This window comes from Antennarius striatus, chromosome 4 (assembly GCF_040054535.1).
Source record: "Antennarius striatus isolate MH-2024 chromosome 4, ASM4005453v1, whole genome shotgun sequence".
Lineage (NCBI taxonomy): Eukaryota > Metazoa > Chordata > Actinopteri > Lophiiformes > Antennariidae > Antennarius > Antennarius striatus.
Window position 1 is genome coordinate 14,764,871 of NC_090779.1, and position 18,859 is coordinate 14,783,729.

Below are 18,859 nucleotides of genomic sequence, written 5' to 3' on the forward strand. Positions count from 1 at the left end.
GCCGCACTCCGCCACCAGAGGAGCCCCCTCACAAGGCACTCGGGCCTATGCCCCCTAACAACGGTAGTCAAAGGGCGTCACCGAAGTCCCGGCTCTGACTGAGCTGCTCTCAGACGGTAGAGCAGACTGTAGGAGCACCGGTGATTACGTAGCAAAACATAAGGAACTTTCAACAATTCCATTCATAAAGTTTGACTGACTGACTGATCTCAGTATTTCCTAACTATGTGGTGTCGGAAATAACCCACTTTAAACTTAATTGGTCTTAAAAATGCCATTGTGCTGTCATCTGGAATCTAGTGACGGTCCATTCTATTAGTCTGTGGAAACACACGGAGAAACTGGCATAAAGGTGAATGAAAGACCCTCAAAGCTGAACTTCCAGCCTTTTCTGAAATTTCAAGAGCAGAGTCACTGCTAGACAAAGGTGTCTGGTGTCCTGCAATTGATTTACAAATGTAGTTGATAGCTCTGGGGGGGGGCGGCAGAGGGTTGCATTCAGGCTTGCGCGTTCTGTCTGCAGCGATGTGCTGTGAGATTCACGGCGGTGAGACACCGACGTTAAAGTCAGTTCTAGGAGGAAAACAGATTCATATTTGCCAGTAAATTAGCAGCCTGACATTAAAAACTAGTTAAAAAATTGTTTGAAAGAAATGATTAAAACAATATATTCATTATGTTCGATCACATTGCAATTGTTTGAAGACTGCCTCATTTATCACCATCATCATGAAGTTTGCATCATAACTTCTCCTCAGCTGCCGGCTAACCTGGCCGATCTTCGACCCACTTTTCTCCAGATTGTCGCTACGTTTCTCCATTTTCTGTTATCTCTTTTCTTATTTTCTTCTCTTTTCTTTCTTACCGCTATTTTTTTCTTCTTCTTCGTGACAGGGGTTTTATTTGGCCTGTGGAGTTAAGTTCAGCATTCGCTTTAAAGATAGGAGCCATCTAGCGTTCTGAACTGATATAATGTCTAGACCCCGAATGTAAGACGACCCCCACTTTTTCAGTCTTACTTCAATGCAAAAAACACCGTCTTATATTCGGGCCAATACGGTAAATATAAAATTTGGGGAAGTTTATTAAAAAAATAAACTTCAGCTTTTCTCTTCAGGGGCCGCCACAGCGAATCAGTTGCCTCCATCTAACCCTGTCTTCTACATCCTGTTCTCTCACACCAACTACCTTTATGTCCTCTTTCATTACATCTCTATGTCACTGTTTGGTTATTTTCACCTTTTTTTAAATAAATGTCTCAAAAGAAGTTATTTTAGATTTGTAACACTTTTAATATCTGTGGAGCAGTTATGTTACATAAGAGATCATAAAACATGAAGAAATTTCACATATGTCACATAGGTCACCCCGGAGTCTGACGAGCACGAGTCAGTCTGAGGCACTAAAGGCCTCAACTAACTCTGATTGTATTGTATTGTATGGCTTTTGCTTTTACCCATGTTTTAAGTTTTTCATTAAGTGAGCCATTTTGTCTTTTATATGTAATGTCTTGTGTTTGTTCGTCTGTACAGCACTTTGGTCGACTGTGGTTGTTGTAAAGTGCTTAACAAATGAAGTTGGATTGGATTGGATTGGATCCATAAACCTCCTCTTTGGTCTTCCTCTAGGCCTCCTGCCTAGCAGTTCAAAACTCAGCATCCTTCTACCAATATATTCCCTATCTCTCCTCTGGACATGTCCAAACCATCTCAGTCTGGTCTCCCTGACTTTATCTCCAAAACCTCTAACATGTGCTGTCCCTCTGATGTATTCATTCCTGATCCTATCCATCCTGGTCACTCCCAAAGAGAACCTCAGCATCTTCATCTCTGCTACCTCCAGCTGTCTCCTGCCTTCTTCTCAGTGACACTGTCTCTAGACCAAACAACATCGCTGGTCTCACCAGTTTTGTACACTTTTCCTGTGTTCAGGGCCTGTACACAGATATATGCATGATATTCAAACCAACTAGTGTGCCACTTTCCCTGCGGGGATCACAATCAATATATAAAAAAACGAGAAAAAAAATGTTTAAAAGGAAAGTGTGATTTTCAAAGGCTGTGCCTGCATACTTTCACCAGGAGTCCTAGGCAATGCATTATGGCCTTATATGCTTGTTTGAATGTATGCTTTTGTTGTGTTCATAAGAACAGCTATGGCTGCTACAGCTAAGTGTCCCTGGCCAACTCTGTTTTTCCCTGTCAAACATAAAGCATGTCTTCTCCTCAGCCCAAGAAAATGAAGACAGATGCCCCAAAATCAGCCAGCGGTCCCAGGTATGGAAGCAGTTGTAATTTCTAATAGGATGGAACTTGTTCACAGCCATAATAGTAAGCAGACAAACCAATACCGCCCCCCGTCCTTTTTTATTTTTGTACCTTCTCATTCCCATGCAAACCTCTCCTAAAGAAAATGTTGTGTACTCTTCAATGAGGTTAGAAATCTGTGGCGTGTCATGACAGTAGTAAACCAAAATGAATGTTTTGAGAAGTTGGATGCTCAGCAGGGTGTAGCCAGTATGACAGAATCTGGTTAAGTGCCTGCCGTGTCAAATCTGTTTCCTAGCAGTGTTTTCACATATTTGTCAATGAGTTGTTTCACAGCCATGGACCAAAATCAGTACCACAAATGGCATTTCAAAACAGCTGTCATTCAGAAAAAGTGGTTACTTAAATACTGAATTTTAATGATTCCTTTTGAGTTTTTTTGTTGAGTGGTAAAGGTTTTTAGTACAGTGGGAGAGTACAGTTCTGGAAGAAACATAAGCCTATTAAACAACAGATTTTAAATGCCACTGTGGTGGTCGTAACTCCTTTCAGGATAGTTTTTATTGAATTTGCTCAGTGGTAAAGGATAAAAAAACAAAAACATTTCCAACACACACAAGCATACACAAATACACACGTATTTGTGTATACAAATACACAATACACAAATACATGTATTGTGTACACAGACGTATTTGTATGTGTACAAATACATGTACAGTACACACGTACAAATACGTGTATTTGTACAAATACACATAATTTGTACAAATACACGTAGTGGAGCGTACGTGTGTGCACATACTTTCCACTATGAACTGAATGGAACAGCTTGACAACATCATACACTTCATTTAGCAATTTGTGTTTCAAGTAATGGGGAGAAAATTGGACAAAGGGTTCTCCTATTGTACTTTTTTAATCACTGGTGGATCAAACACTCCACCATCAGGACAACAAAGACATTTGACAGTGATGAGAACTGATCCCAAAATTGAAGTTCAGACTTGCATAATAATGGCTGCATTCATGTGTTTGCGTCATTGAACGACGCCAGTGCACTGCGGAGCCACACAGAGAGGCAGACAAACACACACACACACACACACACACTCATGCCCACGGACAATTTGAAGCCGGCCAATTAACCTGAAGCGCATGTTTTTGTAGGTGGGAGGAAGCCGGAGAACCCAGAGAGAACCCAAGCAGGGAGAACATGCTAACTCTGCACAGAGCGGGACTCGAACCCAGAACCGCCTTGCCGCGAGGCGACAGCGCTACGCACTGCGCCACCCCTAGTTTCTTTGAAACAGATCAGATAAATATATATGTAATCGGGTGATTTAAAGGGGGTTTCTCTGACCTTTGCCTACGATGGAGGTTAAGGATATTAATTGTGATGGCTTCGGGCTTGCAGGGAGGCAGCAGGGTTTTCTCAGAGTATACAAAATCCAAATTTAAAGTGTGTCTTGTCAACTTCATGAAAGATGTCAAATAAGTTGGAGTATGGCTTTAAGTGGACCTTTGGGTATGAAATAAGTTTAACCATAGCTTTTGTTCTGCTTTCTCAAAGTTAAAGTGTCCTTTATGATCTTTGTCTTATATCTGAACTGGAACATATTCACAACACATTCACAGCAAACAGTCATCGAGGTCACAGATTGGAGTTCATGACTATAAAACAGGAGCCTGAGAAAGTGCATCAGGTAGTTGTTACAGCACCGAGCTTTCATGTACCGAAATTAAAAAGAAATCAGTCTGACAGTAATTTTCCAAACTAAATGTTTCTAAACCTGGGCTCTAACCCGACACGTCAACTTCTCCCTCTCCTTGAAATCAAACCTGGAGATTTATGTCTTAATTGCAGCGATTATTCCATCATCATAACCATTAAAAATTTTAAATTCACATTTACTATAGACATAATTATAATTGCATGCAATGTCTTGTGGTCAGTTTCTCATTTGATTTTAGCCATAGAGGATAATTTTGTCTTAAATCCGTAGCCTGTAACAATTTGAAAGAGTAGTTTGTTGCAAAATATAAAAATACTAGTAGCAGCCAGTAACACACTACTATATGTGATTAAAATGTGAGTAAACCGGATAATTAGTGCCAAGACTAGTTAGCTTTTTGCAGCAAGCTGAACGGCAGTTACGTCTCTTAGGACCAGCCAGGGTAACACCTAAATTACTCATTTGATAATTTGACACATGGATTGGAAAAAAAATCTTTGCACGTAAAACTTCCTCTGATAGCAGTCAAGAACTGTTAGACTGGTTATCTGGATGGCTGAGTCATGAAATGACATGATCAGCTCATCCTAATCCAGAGGACAGGCCTCTTGCTGAAACACCAGCTCCACTGCCTCCTTCACATCCTGCACTATGAAGGATGGCTGTGTGAGGGTGGGGTCAAAGCGGAAGTCCCTGTGACCGTGGAAGATGCGCTGCTCAGTAACAGTGTGTGTTGGATCTGAAGGCAGCTCCTGCTGGCCCCTGCTGTACACTCCTGTGCACACCAAGATGGAACTACATCTCTCTGGAAGTTCCTCCACTGGTCTGTGTGCCAGTGACATGTCATCTTGCTCTGTTGATGTCATTTTTGGCGCTTCATAAAGAGTTTCTTCAAAGGAACCGGAACCTCCTCTGCCACTTGTAGCCTGCATTTGTGTGCTGGTACGTCTTGCAGCCTGGAGGTAGCAGTTGTAGAGGTTTGCTCCATATATGTCAGCCATGGGGTTATCACTGTACAAAGACATTCAATGAGCTTATATCCCCCGCTAAAGCCTATATTAAACAAAATCATTCCAAGAGACCTTACTGACCCTATAGCGTAAAGCCTCTTCACAGGGGTGGTCCAGCCCAGTCTCTCAGCCTGCTGTCGGATCAGCAGTTCAGCATAGTTATAAGTCACCACACTGGGTTTACCGATCAGAGCCTGATACTTCAGCTCATAGCCTGTAACCTTCTTGTACAAGTTCTCTAAACACACCAGGAACATGCCATGCCCAAACCTGTGACAAAACGACTTTTAGTTTGATGATAATGTAATTCTCAAACTTCAATAACTTGTACGGATGTGAAGAACATCCTAACATATGGGTTTCTTTACACACATACAGCACCTTGGATTCTTTGCCTCAGCCATCCACAGCAGGTCCATATTACAGGCCAGGACTGGAATGTGGGGGTACTGGTTTGAATTCCAGACATTGTCTGGGTTCCCATTTGTCAGGAGTAAGTCAACAATAAGCTGGAGGTTGGTCTCCCATCTGATTGGCTCACCAAATAAAATGATGGCTGTTACAACAAACAGAAGAAGAAAGAAATGATACAAGAGACAGTCATACTAAAATTAATTCTGAAATCATTCATGTTTAATCACCAAAGGATTCCATTAATTACTACAATGTTGATTTGTGTATGGAAACATACCATCTATTGGACGCAAGCCTTTTGAGGGTGGACTCTGTAAGACATTACACACAATTGATTTAAAAAGTCCAACTAATCACTTCTTCTCCTTTCAGCTTTTCCCTTCAGGGGTCGCATACAGTGACTTCAATATCACAAGTACTCACTGGGTCTTTGGGCCGTCTGTTATGATCTATGACATCCAGAAGAGGATAAGCATCTCTGAGCATATCTATGGTAACAACATCCTGAAAGCCCAGGCTGAATTTGGTGGGTTAAGTCCAACACAGGTGAAACAGAGTAATGAAATTTAAAACACTGGTGTTCTATGATGTTTCTAAAGGAATAAGTTAACATTTTTCATTAGGCTTCTTCTCCTTTCGGCTTTTCCCTTCAGGGGTCACCACAGTGAATCAGTTGCCTCCATCTAACCCTGTCTTCTGCATCCTCTTCTCTCACACCAACTACCTTCATGTCCTCTTTCACTACATCCATAAACCTCCTCTTTGGTCTTCCTCTAGGCCTCCTGCCTGGCAGTTCAAAACTCAGCATCCTTTTACCAATCTCTAGAATCTCATCCTTTTACCAATCTCACTATCTCTCCTCTGGACATGTCCAAACCATCTCAGTCTGGCCTCTATGATTTTATCTCCAAAACCTCTAACACGTGCTGTCCCTCTGATGTACTCATTCCTGATCCTATCCATCCTGGTCACTACCAAAGAGAACTTCAGCATCTTCATCTCTGCTACCTCCAGCTCTGTCTCCTGTCTTTCCTTCAGTGACACTGTCTCTAGACCAAACAACATCGCTGGTCTCACCACAGTTTTGTACACCTTTCCTTTCATTTTCATCAGGCTATTCTGGTAAGACAACTTCAGATATCATACATGCCATCTCTTAAGGAATTTTTTGGGTTCAAACAAAACAAAGGGTACAAAGACTACATACTGATAGCAAAGTGTAACATGAACAAAAATCAATAAATGAACAGAAGGTGCAAACTTTTGGGTCAATATTCTCAGATAAATTACAACAAGCCATTCCTTATTTAAGATAGGATACTTTTCAGCAACCTCCATCACAGGACCCTGTCCAGACACCAGCACCCGCATTTTATGGAACTGGGTAAATATTCGCAAAGGACTGTGAGAGAGCATTACCTGCTCTGGACAGATCTGAGATAAAAGAGGAAGAAAAAAAAATCAATACACACAAGACAAATGAAACTGAAGACAGGCCTAGTCATTTAAAGTGTGAGATGTGAAGTTTACCTCCACGTCAAGCACATGTGATAGCTGCTCAGCTTTGGTTTGCCTCATGCAGTTCCCAGCATTGGTGACAAACACCACAGGCACCTTGTATTTCCCATTGTGGTCGACCAGGTTCCTGATGCACTGCTTGGCTCCAGGGATAACTGTTTTTCCACGCAGCAGCACCCCATCAATGTCAAAGAGGAGCCCAAAGGATTTGGGGCCCTGACTAGAGAACTGAGCCCGAGGATGACGACATGCACAGTATGAAAACATGAGGTTGTTTATTAACTTGCTGTGAAACTACATACTGAGCAATCTTCAAATAAGGAGCTGATTGAGACTTTGTTCCTGCAGTTCATGAATGACACACAGCAGTTTTATTTGGAAAGATGACTTTCTGATGAGTGAAATTAGTGAATAAGATAGTAATAAGTGACTGTAAACACGTGTTTATCACACTAGTTGTGAAGTGTTGCTACTGTTATAGTTTTAAACGATAAAGTACATGGTTTTATAGCTCATTAGAAGTTACCGAAAGAAGCTAATGGGGGGAAAAAACTGGACTGCACAGGTATTCAGATTAATGGAATTATGCAGGCATTTCTTTATTTTTGCACTCGTTATTTTTACTCCTAAGTCTTATTAAACACTAATGCGGGGCTGCCACATTTGCCTCTGGGTGGTCGTCAGTTCCTGTCTGTTAAAATGTTCCACATTCATACAAATAAAGTTTTTAAATTTTTAATAAAAAAAATCCACTTACATGGCTAACGCTATGATCTCGTAACGACGAAGCCGAGGTAGTCACTTGTTTTGCTGCTCCGTCGCAGTTTGATTTCAGCAGCTGCCATCCATACTTGAAGATCTTGGCTCTCTGCATTCTCCAGGCACTTGTGTGTAAAAGCCGGTTAGTCAACAAAAGGCAACACAAGATAAAGCTATGCTAGTAAACACCAAGTTAATGGTAACTACTTAACAGATTTAACAACTAGAGAACTGGGTCATAGTATCTGAAACAACGAAAGTCAATACTCAACTCTATGCTACTAGGATAGCTGCCATTAATTACACGCAGTAGCAATAAATATAAGAGCTATGGATAATGCTACTAAATGACGGGTTCTGCGCATGCGTACATCCACGGAAACGAGACAACTTCCTGGTTCACACTGGCGATACTTCAGGAGAAACGAAACCAAATTTATTATAACTAATCTTATACAAAGGACATACATTTGTTGTATATTATGTGGAAACCTTTTTCAGAAACAAGAATAATTTCGTTTCTTGGTGTCACAGTATCATATATGTTGGATGAAATATTCAAGAAATATTCATTCTAATAATTCATTATAGTATATAACGAATGAAGAAAGAATAATATATATGATAATTATTCATTATAATATATTTATTTGATGAAATATTAATTGAAAGTACCACTGTTTATTTACACATTTAGCTGGTAGTTTGTCAAACCTGTATTTTAATTTTTTTAATTTAATTCTAATTTTAATACACTGTTATACAGTGTAATCCCCCAAAGGGAAATTAGGAACGCACACTCTAGTTTTTGTTAGCCATTTCAATCACAAGCATGCATATTAGGCCCTGTCCACACAATGCCGGAACTTTTTGAAAACTTTTTTGAGTTTACACCTTCCGTCCACACGCCAATGCAGATATCCAGAACGAAAACACAACTTTTTGAAAACGCTGGCCAAGGTGGATTTTTTAAAAAAATGCTGGGTCTGCGTTGTCGTGTGGATGGTGTATTCGCAACTTTTTAAAAACGCTGACATCTTGCCTGCGACGAAAACCTCTGTGACGTCATATTTATGTGTCGTGACAACAAAACACGGAGGATTCCTATTGGATAAAATTTGACTCAATACTGACATCACATGGTTTGGCATGCTTATTGCCGTCTTCGAAAACGCACTGGTGCGTTTACATGTGGACGGAGATTTTTTTGAAAACGCTGTAGTGTGGACGCAAATCGTTTTCGATGTGTTTTTTAAAAAATCCGTCATTGTGTGGACGGGGCCTTAGTGTGTATAGGCCCCTGTAATACACGCAACCACACACAAGGGGGGCCTGTAGGTATGCAAGGGAGGTAGAGTGGCAGGCAGCTCCTTCTTGGTGCGCCTCAAATGAGCAATTTGTAAAGGGGAGGGCATCTTGCTCAAGGGTGCCTCGGCAGTGCTCCGGAGGTGATCTGACACCTCCCACTGTCAGTTCACCTCCGGGTATTTTTTTGGGCGGGAGCGGGAATCGAATCCCCGATCTTGAATCATAGGACGACCTGCTCTACCGCCCGCTTTACCACTGAGCCACCGCTGCCCCTATTTTGTTCCTTATCAGCTTTCACTGATTTATTGATTGTTTTAATTACATCCCGCTTTAAAACGGTGTATTGTGATTATAAGTGTTTGTGTGTTTGTCCATTCGTTCGTTCATTTGTCCACCAAATAACGCAACCATTGCAGATAGAAAGATGAGTCAAAAAGCACATTACTCGGCAGCAAAGGGGATGAAAGTGAGATGATGACCTTGACCTTGAGAAACATAGGTTAAGTGAAAAATTTCAACTTTTGTACACCAAGGAACCAAATAGTATAGAAAGACGAGGGAGAAGGCCAGTGTGAGTGAGACCATAGATCAAAGCTCGTGCTTTGTTGCGTGCCTAGTGCTTTGACTGTCACAACAGTTACTGGTTCATGGTTTTTTTATTAAATGACCCTGACCTATGAAAGTAGGTCAGGGTAAAATTTTGGATTCAAGGGTGTCGCGGGATGTTGCAGTCTGTGACAGCCTATTTTCTAGTTTAATCTGTAACAAAAGCAAAACTGAAAACACAAGCACAATACAGTACATTTTTTTTGCCATTGGTAGTGATCACATGCTGTTTTGTTGAGCTGGAACCTACCCAAACATAATCGTCTTCTCAGCAAACCAGGGGTTGGTAAAAATGTTGTCACTCGGTTTAGTATTTAATATATTTTGCTGTTACCTTGGTAATACAGGGCCAGTTTGGTGGAATAAAGTACATCAAAAGGAAGCCACATCAAAGGATGGGCGAAATGTTAAGACACAGGAATGGGAAGATATGAAAACAGTCACTTTGATGGCATCGTATTTTGATATGCTGACATCAAAATAAGATATGTTCACATAAAAAAAACAGTACACCAGCACGGATCAGCCCAACATCAACGTCATTGTCAAAGAGTACAACGCCTCTCTGGGAGAAGGTGGCATGCTGGATGCACATTTTGTAGATTTCCCAGGACCTATCATGGGTTGGAGCCTATCCCAGTTGACTGGGGGCGGGAGGCAGGGTACACACCGGGCTTGACGCCAGTTTACCGCAGACTTTGATATATCTTCCACAAAATTTGCATAAGTGTCTTGACAAACATCCTAAATATGCATATTCTGTATTCTTTATATCATATCTTGGCTGACAAAATGTACTTTTCCAATGATAAATAGTAAATATACCTCTGTTCCACAAAAATAAATAAAAACCAATGCAGTCAGAGACTGCAACATCCCACGACACCCCTGATGTGAAATTTTTACTCTGACCTACTTGCATAGATCAAAGATCAAAGCTAGTGCTTTGACCTACTTTCATAGATCAAAGCAGTAGCTTTGATCTATGATATGCGGTGGACAAACGGACGGACTAACGGACAAACACTGACAATTACAAATCATCACCGCTTTGAACCGGGATATAATCATAGAAATCAAAGCCAACATTGCCTCCTCCCAGTGATGAGCCTATTGGAAACCTACCTGATTGAAGGGTTTCTGAGATTTGCCTTTTCAAGGCACAGTAGAAAATTAGAATTTTTTGAGCTCTACTACAGAAAAGGCTTACTCAGGGGCACTTCAGCAGTGCTTGGGAGACGAGCTGACACCTCCCACTGCCAACTCATACTCCAAGTGTTATGGCCAACACGAGTTTTCAGCTGGCATCTTCTGGTCCCCAGTCCAAGACTTAATGAACCGAGCTACTGCCGCCCAAAAGGCTGTCCTTGCCTGCAATTCACATCTCTTCATGGGCTGTCAGAAGTTGTCATGGCCTCAGTTTGAACATCTCGCTCTTTCAAAGTCAAAAGTCAAAGTCAGCTTTATTGTCAAATGTACCATATATGCACGACATACAGCACAGATGAAATTGCAGTCCTCTCTGACCCTCTGTTGTACAACAGGCAGTACAACACAGACAGTACAACACAGGTAGTACAACACAGGCAGGACAACACAGGCAGTACAACACAGGCAGGACAACACAAGCAATACAACAGGCAGTACAACACAGACAGTACATCAGACAGTATAGCACGAAGTATTAGATGAAACACAAGGGATGGTAAACATCACTATACCCTCCTTAATCCCGTAGGAAAATGACGTGTGCATAATCCCTGAGTTGATGGGGGGAGAGAGAAATAGGTAGTCAGGTGCTGGGTAGAGGGCAGGGCAGTGTGAGGGTAGAGTTCAAGGCTATGGGAGGGAGTTAAGCCTCCTGACCACCTTTGTGAAAGAAACTGTCCTTGAGCCTGCGGGTTCTGGCCCGCTGACTCTGCAGTCTCCTACCTGATGGCAGCAGGCTGAAAAGGCTGTGAGAGGAGTGGGTGGGATCACCTGCAATGCTGATGACTTTTGGGGTGAGGCGGGTGTTGTAAATATCTATGAGGGAAGGGAGAGAGACACCAGTGATCTTTTCAGCTGCTCTCACGATGCGCTGCAGGGTCTTACGGCAGGAAACGGTGCACGCGCCCTACCACACGGTGATGCATCTGGTTAAGATGCTCTCATTGGTGCCTCTGTAGAAGGTGAGCATGATGGGGGGTGGGGCTCTTGCTCTCCTCCCTGTGTGGTCTCCTCTCGTGTTTCCTAGCATATTTATATTTGTCCACGTATGCCTTGACCAGATTGCTGACCTTCACTGGATTGATTTCCCCACTCCTGCTGTGGCACACCTGGTGACCAGGATCCAAATATAATTAAAAGTAAATTCTGATGTAGAATTTCTTTGTATTCATCCTTGTTGATGTCTGTCCTTTGGTGGAAAGGCTTGATAGCTGGCTTCATCTCTTCTTTAGCTCTATATAGAAGAGGCTGTTCTGATAAAAGTGAAGGGACAAGAAAAAAATTAAAGGACAAAATTACACAAAAAAATACATGACTGAAAAACCTAAACTATTATTGATGTGTCTGATGTATAGTATGTCTGATTAAAGTTATATGGTGTGATTGCTTTGGATATACAGACAGTTCTGATCACCTGGCTGAGTGTTTCACTTTTATCTTGGAAAGGCTTCAGTATTAGTTTCAGTTTCTATTATACAGTGGTACCTCTACTTAAAGAAATTAATTGGAAATTACGTAAGTAGAAAATTACGTAAGTAGAGAAGCGTTTTCCATGCAAATGCCCTAATCCATTCCAAACCCACAAAAATTCCAACATAAGTGTTTTATAAAGCATAAAAATGCATCAAAACATGTAACAAATACATGTTACGATTAGATTATTACACAATAAATGAGAGTTGTGCATAACGTAAAAAACAAAGAATAAAGAATAATAATGTCGGTCATTTACCTTTTAACACCTGTCCCCATTGTTTTTGCCCTCTTTGGTTCCTGCGCTCCTGCGTCACTCCTCCTTTTGAACTTCTCCAACCACCCACGCAATGCCTTAAACTCCTTAAATTTCCTTTAGTTTTAATAACGTGGCGATTGTAGATTTTTGGCCATATTCTTTGGAGAGATCAACCAAACACATCCCTTTTTCATGCTTTTCTATGATCTCTTGCTTTGTTTGTATGGACAAAAAACTCTCTTCTTCATCTTTTCTTTTCCTCTTTTCTCCGTCACTTTCTTGGGGTCCATAGCAAATACGTACTCAAAAAGTTATATTTGTGCAAAAGTATCGGAACACTCGTTCCCAACTGATCAGTACTTGGCACTGAAATGCATCTAAGGTCCTTGAATGTGTTATCACTTTTTTTTGTAAATTAACATCCAATTGTTTTGACATTGCAGCAGATATTGGACTGCACATTAAAAACAAGACTCTTGATTTGTGAGGTTGTTTTTTGTCTATATCCTGCTTCAACACAACATTTTGACTGTTCAGTGGACATCAGAAAATTAAAGTAATTATGTCCACATAGACTGCCAGCTGGGGATGAATGCAAGTATATATGAAATACAACATTGACCTGGGTGGAGACTTTATCTCGATAGGCTATAAGACAAGGCTATGATAGGATGGCACTGCAATATTCACATTTGTTTATTTAAATCATTTTGCTTGTCTTTATTTTAAGAATTAAATCCAAAGTTAGAAGATGAAATTCCATTGGCTTTTGTAAAGAATGTTCAGCCACAAGTACTATAAATTAAATGCACTTTCTTAGTTATCCTGTCCCTATTACACACATGATGGAAATGACAATTTATAAAATTAAATGTTGATTAAACAAACACATTGACTCTTGGTTTCTTTCGTTTTAAATTGTAATTTGAATTTATGTGATTTCATTCACCAGGTTGATTCTTTCTGTCTAGAGCTGAATGCCAAAATTTCAGATAGAGCATTATGCTCACTTATCTGGGGGGCTGGTCTGCTTTTAGGATGTCCAAGGCATGAGTCATTTTGCCCAGCCTTGACACTCATCCAGATTTAATTTTTTCCTAGTCATTTCTTAATGGGTGAGTTAATTTAGTTCTTGCCATTTTTTTCCACAGTTAAACAATGTTGATTGCAGAGAGAGAGAGAGAGAGAGAGAGAGAGAGAGAGTGTGTGTGTGTGTGTGTGTGTGGGCGCGCGCGCTATGTCTCAGTTAAAATAATTATAAAGTATAGAATTACTAATTTGAACAGTTTAGAACAAACAGGTAAAAAGAAAAGACGAGTGGAGGCTGTGGTTAAATGCACGTGTAGGTGCAACAAAAAAACAACAACAAAGTTCACCAGGTAATTAAACCCGAAATAGCGGCAAGCTGAAGAAAACCTAAGAAGAAAGACACGAACAGTGAAGCCACCAACAGAGAGATCAGGAATTGTCTTCATGTGCCGGAAAGTGGGACGAGGACAAACTTCGCTCTGACTTCAGTCTGTAGGGAGGGGCAGGAAGTATGTGTGACTGGCCAATCACAGAGCGTGAAAACAGTATGTACTCGTATGAAACAAGTATCCGGCTCAACCCTAGTATGTTTTTTATTATTACTGTGAAAAAATTCATGATTCGTAAATAAAATTTGTTTGCTGGTGTCCATCATTTGAAATATTTTAATAACGAAAAAAAAAGAAGATAAAAACTCATATGAGCCATTATTAACGTTGTAAAAACTTCTGGTTATCCCATGATAAATAAGAATGTAATCTGTGAAAAATACTTTTATGGCTTGTAAAATTAATTCAATAATTACGAGGCTGAATTAATTTAAAATCATTGGAGCAAAATATCTTTATTTGTCCAAATAGAATAGATAAAACCCTCTAGTCACAAACACAGTGTCATAAACATGGGCATGGGTGGGACAAACATCATAAATCATAACACAACACCAGAGGCCATTCCTCAGCTAAATCTTAGTTCATTTTCAAGCGCGTATATCTTAGCCTTCAGCGTCATCAGCTCACCCTGCGCTTTTTTCGTCCGGGCATTGGTCTGACGCACCTCATGAAGAATGGCTAAGTCCTGGTTTGGCCCAACATTAAGAGTAATCTAAAAAAGTAGATATTTACATGTGAAATTAAGCACTTTAAATGTTATTTATGGCATCAGCAGCATGGAAGTGAAAGCGTATTTATTATGGAATAATTCTGATCTGATCTTTTTCTTGAATGTAATATTAGACTATTTACCTTGAGCAGTTGCTTTTCAACATCTTTAAATTTCTGTTTGAGGTGCTTCAGGTCTGTCTTGAACCCCTCCGCCTCCATAGCTCTTCTTTTCTCCAGCGCCTCATAACGCTGAGTCATTAGCTGAAGACGCTTGGCCATTTTGTCTGAACGATCCTGCACACAATAAAATGTTTAAGCCCAAAATATCAGGAACAAGAAATCTGAGCAGAGCCATAAAATAAATGGCATGGAGATGTATATGCAGAGTTATAGAGAAGAGAATCTGTTAAAAAAAAAAAAAAAAGGTACCTTAAATATTTCCCTGCCCACATCTCCTGCCTCTCTAATCTGAGATAATTCTGTCTCCAGGGTAATACACTGCTCCCTGTACATCTCTGCCATACGGTGGGCTTGCTTTAGATCCTCTTGCAATGCCTGGTGAAACAGATTAAGTTAAATGGGTTTAGTATTAAAGAAAAGAGCCTAGACACGCTGCTGAAAAAAAAGCATTTTTCAAAATGGACTACCTGGACAGGTCCACACGTAACACATACAGTCTTTTAGAATAACATACCTTTATCTCCTCCTTGTGCGATTGCTTAGACTCTGGCTGCGATCTGCGGTGAAGCGGGGTGGTGCTGTTGCTGGGATGCCACATTTGCCCAATTTCTGCACCAGCAGAACCAGCCTTCCTTAGATGATTGTGGCAGGAGTCCAGTTCCCTCAGTAACCGGTCCTTCTCCACCATCCAGCTCTTCTCATGAGCCCGTGTCTGAAACTTCAGCTGTAGGAAATCTTTTGTGCTCTCATACAAGAGGTTCTGTGTACGCTGGAGTCTGAGGTGTCAGGAGTTGTAGGAAATAACAAAACAAATATTGGGATTAGGCTGAACATTTTTACTGTCATTCAAAATTTTATGTATATTCAAAAAAAGAGAACAAGAATATCTTGATCTACTGTATTTTTACCAAGAGATCAACTTGGAATAGGATGCTGGAAAAGGTTTATTCCACAAACACACTTTGCTACTGATCTGGTAGTGAATGAACAAAAGTTGCAAACCCACTTGTCAGTCAGAGCTGTGATTCGTTCCTGATCTCTGGTCCTGTATGCCTGTGCCTCCTCAGTTTTGATTCGGCGATCCTCCAGCAGAGACTCGATTTGCTCTTTGGCCAGACGAGTTTGTTCCTCCATCTGAGCCTGCAGAGCCTCCACCTTAAAATAGTAATAAAGTTAAAAACAAAATAAAAAAAACATTGTTGAAGTTATTGGCAGCACTGTCTGAGATGAAGGTACTTTAAATCCAATTTCTTGCATTCTGAAAGTAGACCTTGACCCACCTGTAGTAACAATGTCTGGTTATTGCTCTTGTATTGTTCCAGCGTCTCTGCATTTACTCCATCAGCGGAGTTTTTTGTCCTGTGACCTTCTGCTAAAACAAACAAGAATTCCAAATTTCACAATCTCTGGAGCAATTCCCCATCTTACTGCAAACAGAAGAAAACCTAACAGGAATCCTTGCCTGCTGTACTGAGTCTTTCACAATGCAGAAAAATAAGATACAGATCAGATATTGGTGACGCCTTGATTAATCACAGCAAACAAGAAACAATTTTTTTTTACATCGTTCTTGATTTGTTTTATATTTATTGTTCAAATCTTAACATTACATTTATGGGTAAAAAACCTTTTCTGAAGACTGCAGGTCTTGACTTTGTTGGCCTGAGATTCAAATTTTCCTCCGATATTGACGTTATGTTCTTCTGTGTGATAGTGACCTGAAATGTAATGACACAATGCATGTCTTCAAAACATTTTAAGACAATCCTCTTCTTGGCTTGAAGAGACAGAATTCAAAATACAATGAACAATTAATCCCAGAAAAAATGATTAAGGGAAATGAATACCACACAGTTTACATTTCTGGTGATTTTACTGAAATTCAAAACATGATAGTTAAATAATCATGTAATCCTTGATCTTAACGATTAGAGGATACATTTTGAGCTGCATTTGCTGCTGTGGTAAAGATGTACCTTGTGAGGAGGTTCTCGGTGGAAATAAGTGATGTCTCCAGCATCAGGTCCCACCAGGGCAAGAAGGTGCTGGATTTTCTTCCTGTCTTCTAACTCTCTGGATAGCATTCATAAGATGTAAAGATAGTTTAACAAAGAGTACTGTAGTTCAAGGGAAGTACAACAGGAATGCAAAATCATCATCAGCAATTCACCCACCTTATTTTTAGTCGGTCGTTTTCTGCATAAAGCCTCAGAGACTGTTCTCTTTCTTGGAAAAGGTAGACCTGCATGTCACTCACAGCGTTTTGAAGCTCCACAATCTCTCCTTCACGCAGTTTGACATCCCACTGTAGTTTATGCTGAAAGGATATCCAGGGTGGAGAGAATAATTTAAAATAGGAAAATATAGTATTGAATGCTTTAAATGCAATGTTAAATAGAACGCAATCACATGATTCCGGGCTGTTTCACCTGATCCTCTGTGACGCCTCTGTACTTTTCCAGCATCTGCAGCAGTTCCTCATGCTCCACGTCAAACTGGGCAATCTTTTGTCTGTAGAACTCCAAAAGTTCCCTGGAGGGACGGAGGTAAGCCAGCCGCTCATGGATCGGGGGAAGTGGTGAGTCAGGTTCTCTACCAGGGGTAGGTATGTTTTTTCTGTAAGATAACCACATAACTACAGTATCAGTCCTGCAATATCTCTCAGTATTGCAAGACACAGTACACCTCAGCCAGTGCCAGAGTAGTTAGAAGTAGCAAGAAATGAAAATGAATGACTACCAAAGGATGAAGCCTATGTAAGGAGATTTTAGGAATAAGCCTATAGACTTTAACAGTGGGGGGACTTGACTAATAAAATAAGCCTAAACATTATTCAGGGATATTACTTTCGGGATTTAGGGATTATTCAGGGAGATTACTTTACATCCCTTTTATAATATCCATTTTCAGTGCTACAAAAACTTTTCTTACCTGTGTGGAGTTGCATTTTTTGGAGGAGATCTCATACTAGCACAAAACAATGAAAACAAGCGTGGAAATGTTATTAATACTGTACATCAAACACTGTAACTTTTGGTTGACTTAACATAACATGTTGTCTGCAGAATCATCTGTAATGACAGATAACGCATAGGATTTATAAAAAGGGAAGGAGTCTGTATCTTAACATAAATTATAATACTAAACCCAACGAATGAAAATCCAAATAAAAATGTTAAATAAACAAACACTTTAAATTACTGTTACAGAACTTGTAACAGTAAAATAAATATGTTTCTATATTGCACACAGTAATAATAAATATATCCAAGTGACTTAAAAACATCACAACATTTAATATAACTTATTATTTAGTTAAAGGAACAAAATACTAGTTGTTATTTTCAAACGATGTAAACTTACAAAGCACTTTCGGAAATAACTGAGCATTGTAACCTGAACGGAGTAAATTATTCGGCGCCAGGGAAAGCGGGACATTGGAAAACAGAGCTTTAAATGTATATTCACACGTTGAACTGAGACACGACTAAATTGAAGTGATTGCAATTGCAGATATAAGTTAAACCCTTAAGATGAATCATGACAAAAATAACCTGAGCATGCACTTTTCAGCTGTGAAGCAAAATATTGTTTAGTCTGTTATTCCTGTTTTGACGAGACTGAGGATGAACACATGTACATAAAAAGTCATGATAAAAAAAGTAAACATTATATTACTTGGCAAAATTTCTGACACTTTTTGCTAACGAACACATATATATTTAAAACACATTGAAAGCTCACATGTTATCGGTCAAGTCAACACAGAAAACCTTTCGTTCTAAGCTTTTGAAAGCCGGAAGTCCACGCCTCTTTGTTTTCTTCGTGGGATACGAATCTAAAGTTGATTGTGTTTGTCTCTCTAGCGCCACCCATCGAACGCCACAAAATGTAAAGTGTAGTATCATAAAGTTAAAAGCATTTACTATGTGGCAGGAAGAGTACGAGGATTTTAAAATAAAATACGCGATTGTGAGCGCTTAATTAT

General features: G+C 40.1%; 2 protein-coding genes across 3 annotated transcripts; both read right to left on the bottom strand.

The window, feature by feature from the left end:
- Positions 1-2,806: 2,806 nt before the first annotated feature.
- On the bottom strand, positions 2,807-8,024 carry hdhd5 (haloacid dehalogenase like hydrolase domain containing 5). The gene is made up of 8 exons (XM_068313127.1): positions 7,703-8,024; positions 6,958-7,173; positions 6,749-6,861; positions 5,851-5,944; positions 5,705-5,738; positions 5,395-5,569; positions 5,095-5,283; positions 2,807-5,014 (listed from the first exon to the last, which is right to left on the bottom strand). The coding sequence occupies exons 1-8, from the start codon at positions 7,817-7,819 to the stop codon at positions 4,591-4,593; spliced, it is 1,362 nt and encodes a 453-aa protein (XP_068169228.1). The 5' UTR covers positions 7,820-8,024; the 3' UTR covers positions 2,807-4,590.
- Positions 8,025-14,444: 6,420 nt separating this feature from the next.
- Positions 14,445-18,668, bottom strand: ccdc77 (coiled-coil domain containing 77). Of its 2 annotated transcripts, XM_068313615.1 has the most exons (12): positions 18,616-18,668; positions 17,803-17,838; positions 17,301-17,487; positions 17,046-17,188; positions 16,848-16,944; positions 16,499-16,589; positions 16,152-16,243; positions 15,878-16,026; positions 15,386-15,647; positions 15,121-15,246; positions 14,833-14,985; positions 14,445-14,692 (listed from the first exon to the last, which is right to left on the bottom strand). In XM_068313615.1, the coding sequence occupies exons 2-12, from the start codon at positions 17,835-17,837 to the stop codon at positions 14,546-14,548; spliced, it is 1,482 nt and encodes a 493-aa protein (XP_068169716.1). In that variant the 5' UTR covers position 17,838; positions 18,616-18,668; the 3' UTR covers positions 14,445-14,545. The 2 variants fall into 2 exon arrangements, with proteins under 2 accessions (XP_068169716.1, XP_068169718.1); XM_068313617.1 differs by lacking the exon at positions 18,616-18,668 and having other exon boundaries at positions 16,152-16,240; positions 17,803-18,055.
- Positions 18,669-18,859: the final 191 nt, after the last annotated feature.

Bases quoted from the DNA above. Each gene is read 5' to 3' on its own strand.
- ccdc77 (XM_068313615.1), bottom strand. From the start codon at position 17,837: ATGAGATCTCCTCCAAAAAATGCAACTCCACACAG. The intron at 16,945-17,045 runs GTGGGTGAATTG...AATGCTATCCAG, and splicing joins AACGACCGACTAAAAATAAG to AGAGTTAGAAGACAGGAAGA. The intron at 16,027-16,151 runs GTGGGTCAAGGT...TACTATTTTAAG, and splicing joins ACCAGACATTGTTACTACAG to GTGGAGGCTCTGCAGGCTCA.
- hdhd5 (XM_068313127.1), bottom strand. From the start codon at position 7,819: ATGCAGAGAGCCAAGATCTTCAAGTATGGATGGCAGCTGCTGAAATCA. The intron at 6,862-6,957 runs GTAAACTTCACA...CTTTTATCTCAG, and splicing joins CACATGTGCTTGACGTGGAG to ATCTGTCCAGAGCAGGTAAT. The intron at 5,284-5,394 runs GTGCTGTATGTG...GTTTTGTCACAG, and splicing joins GCTGAGGCAAAGAATCCAAG to GTTTGGGCATGGCATGTTCC.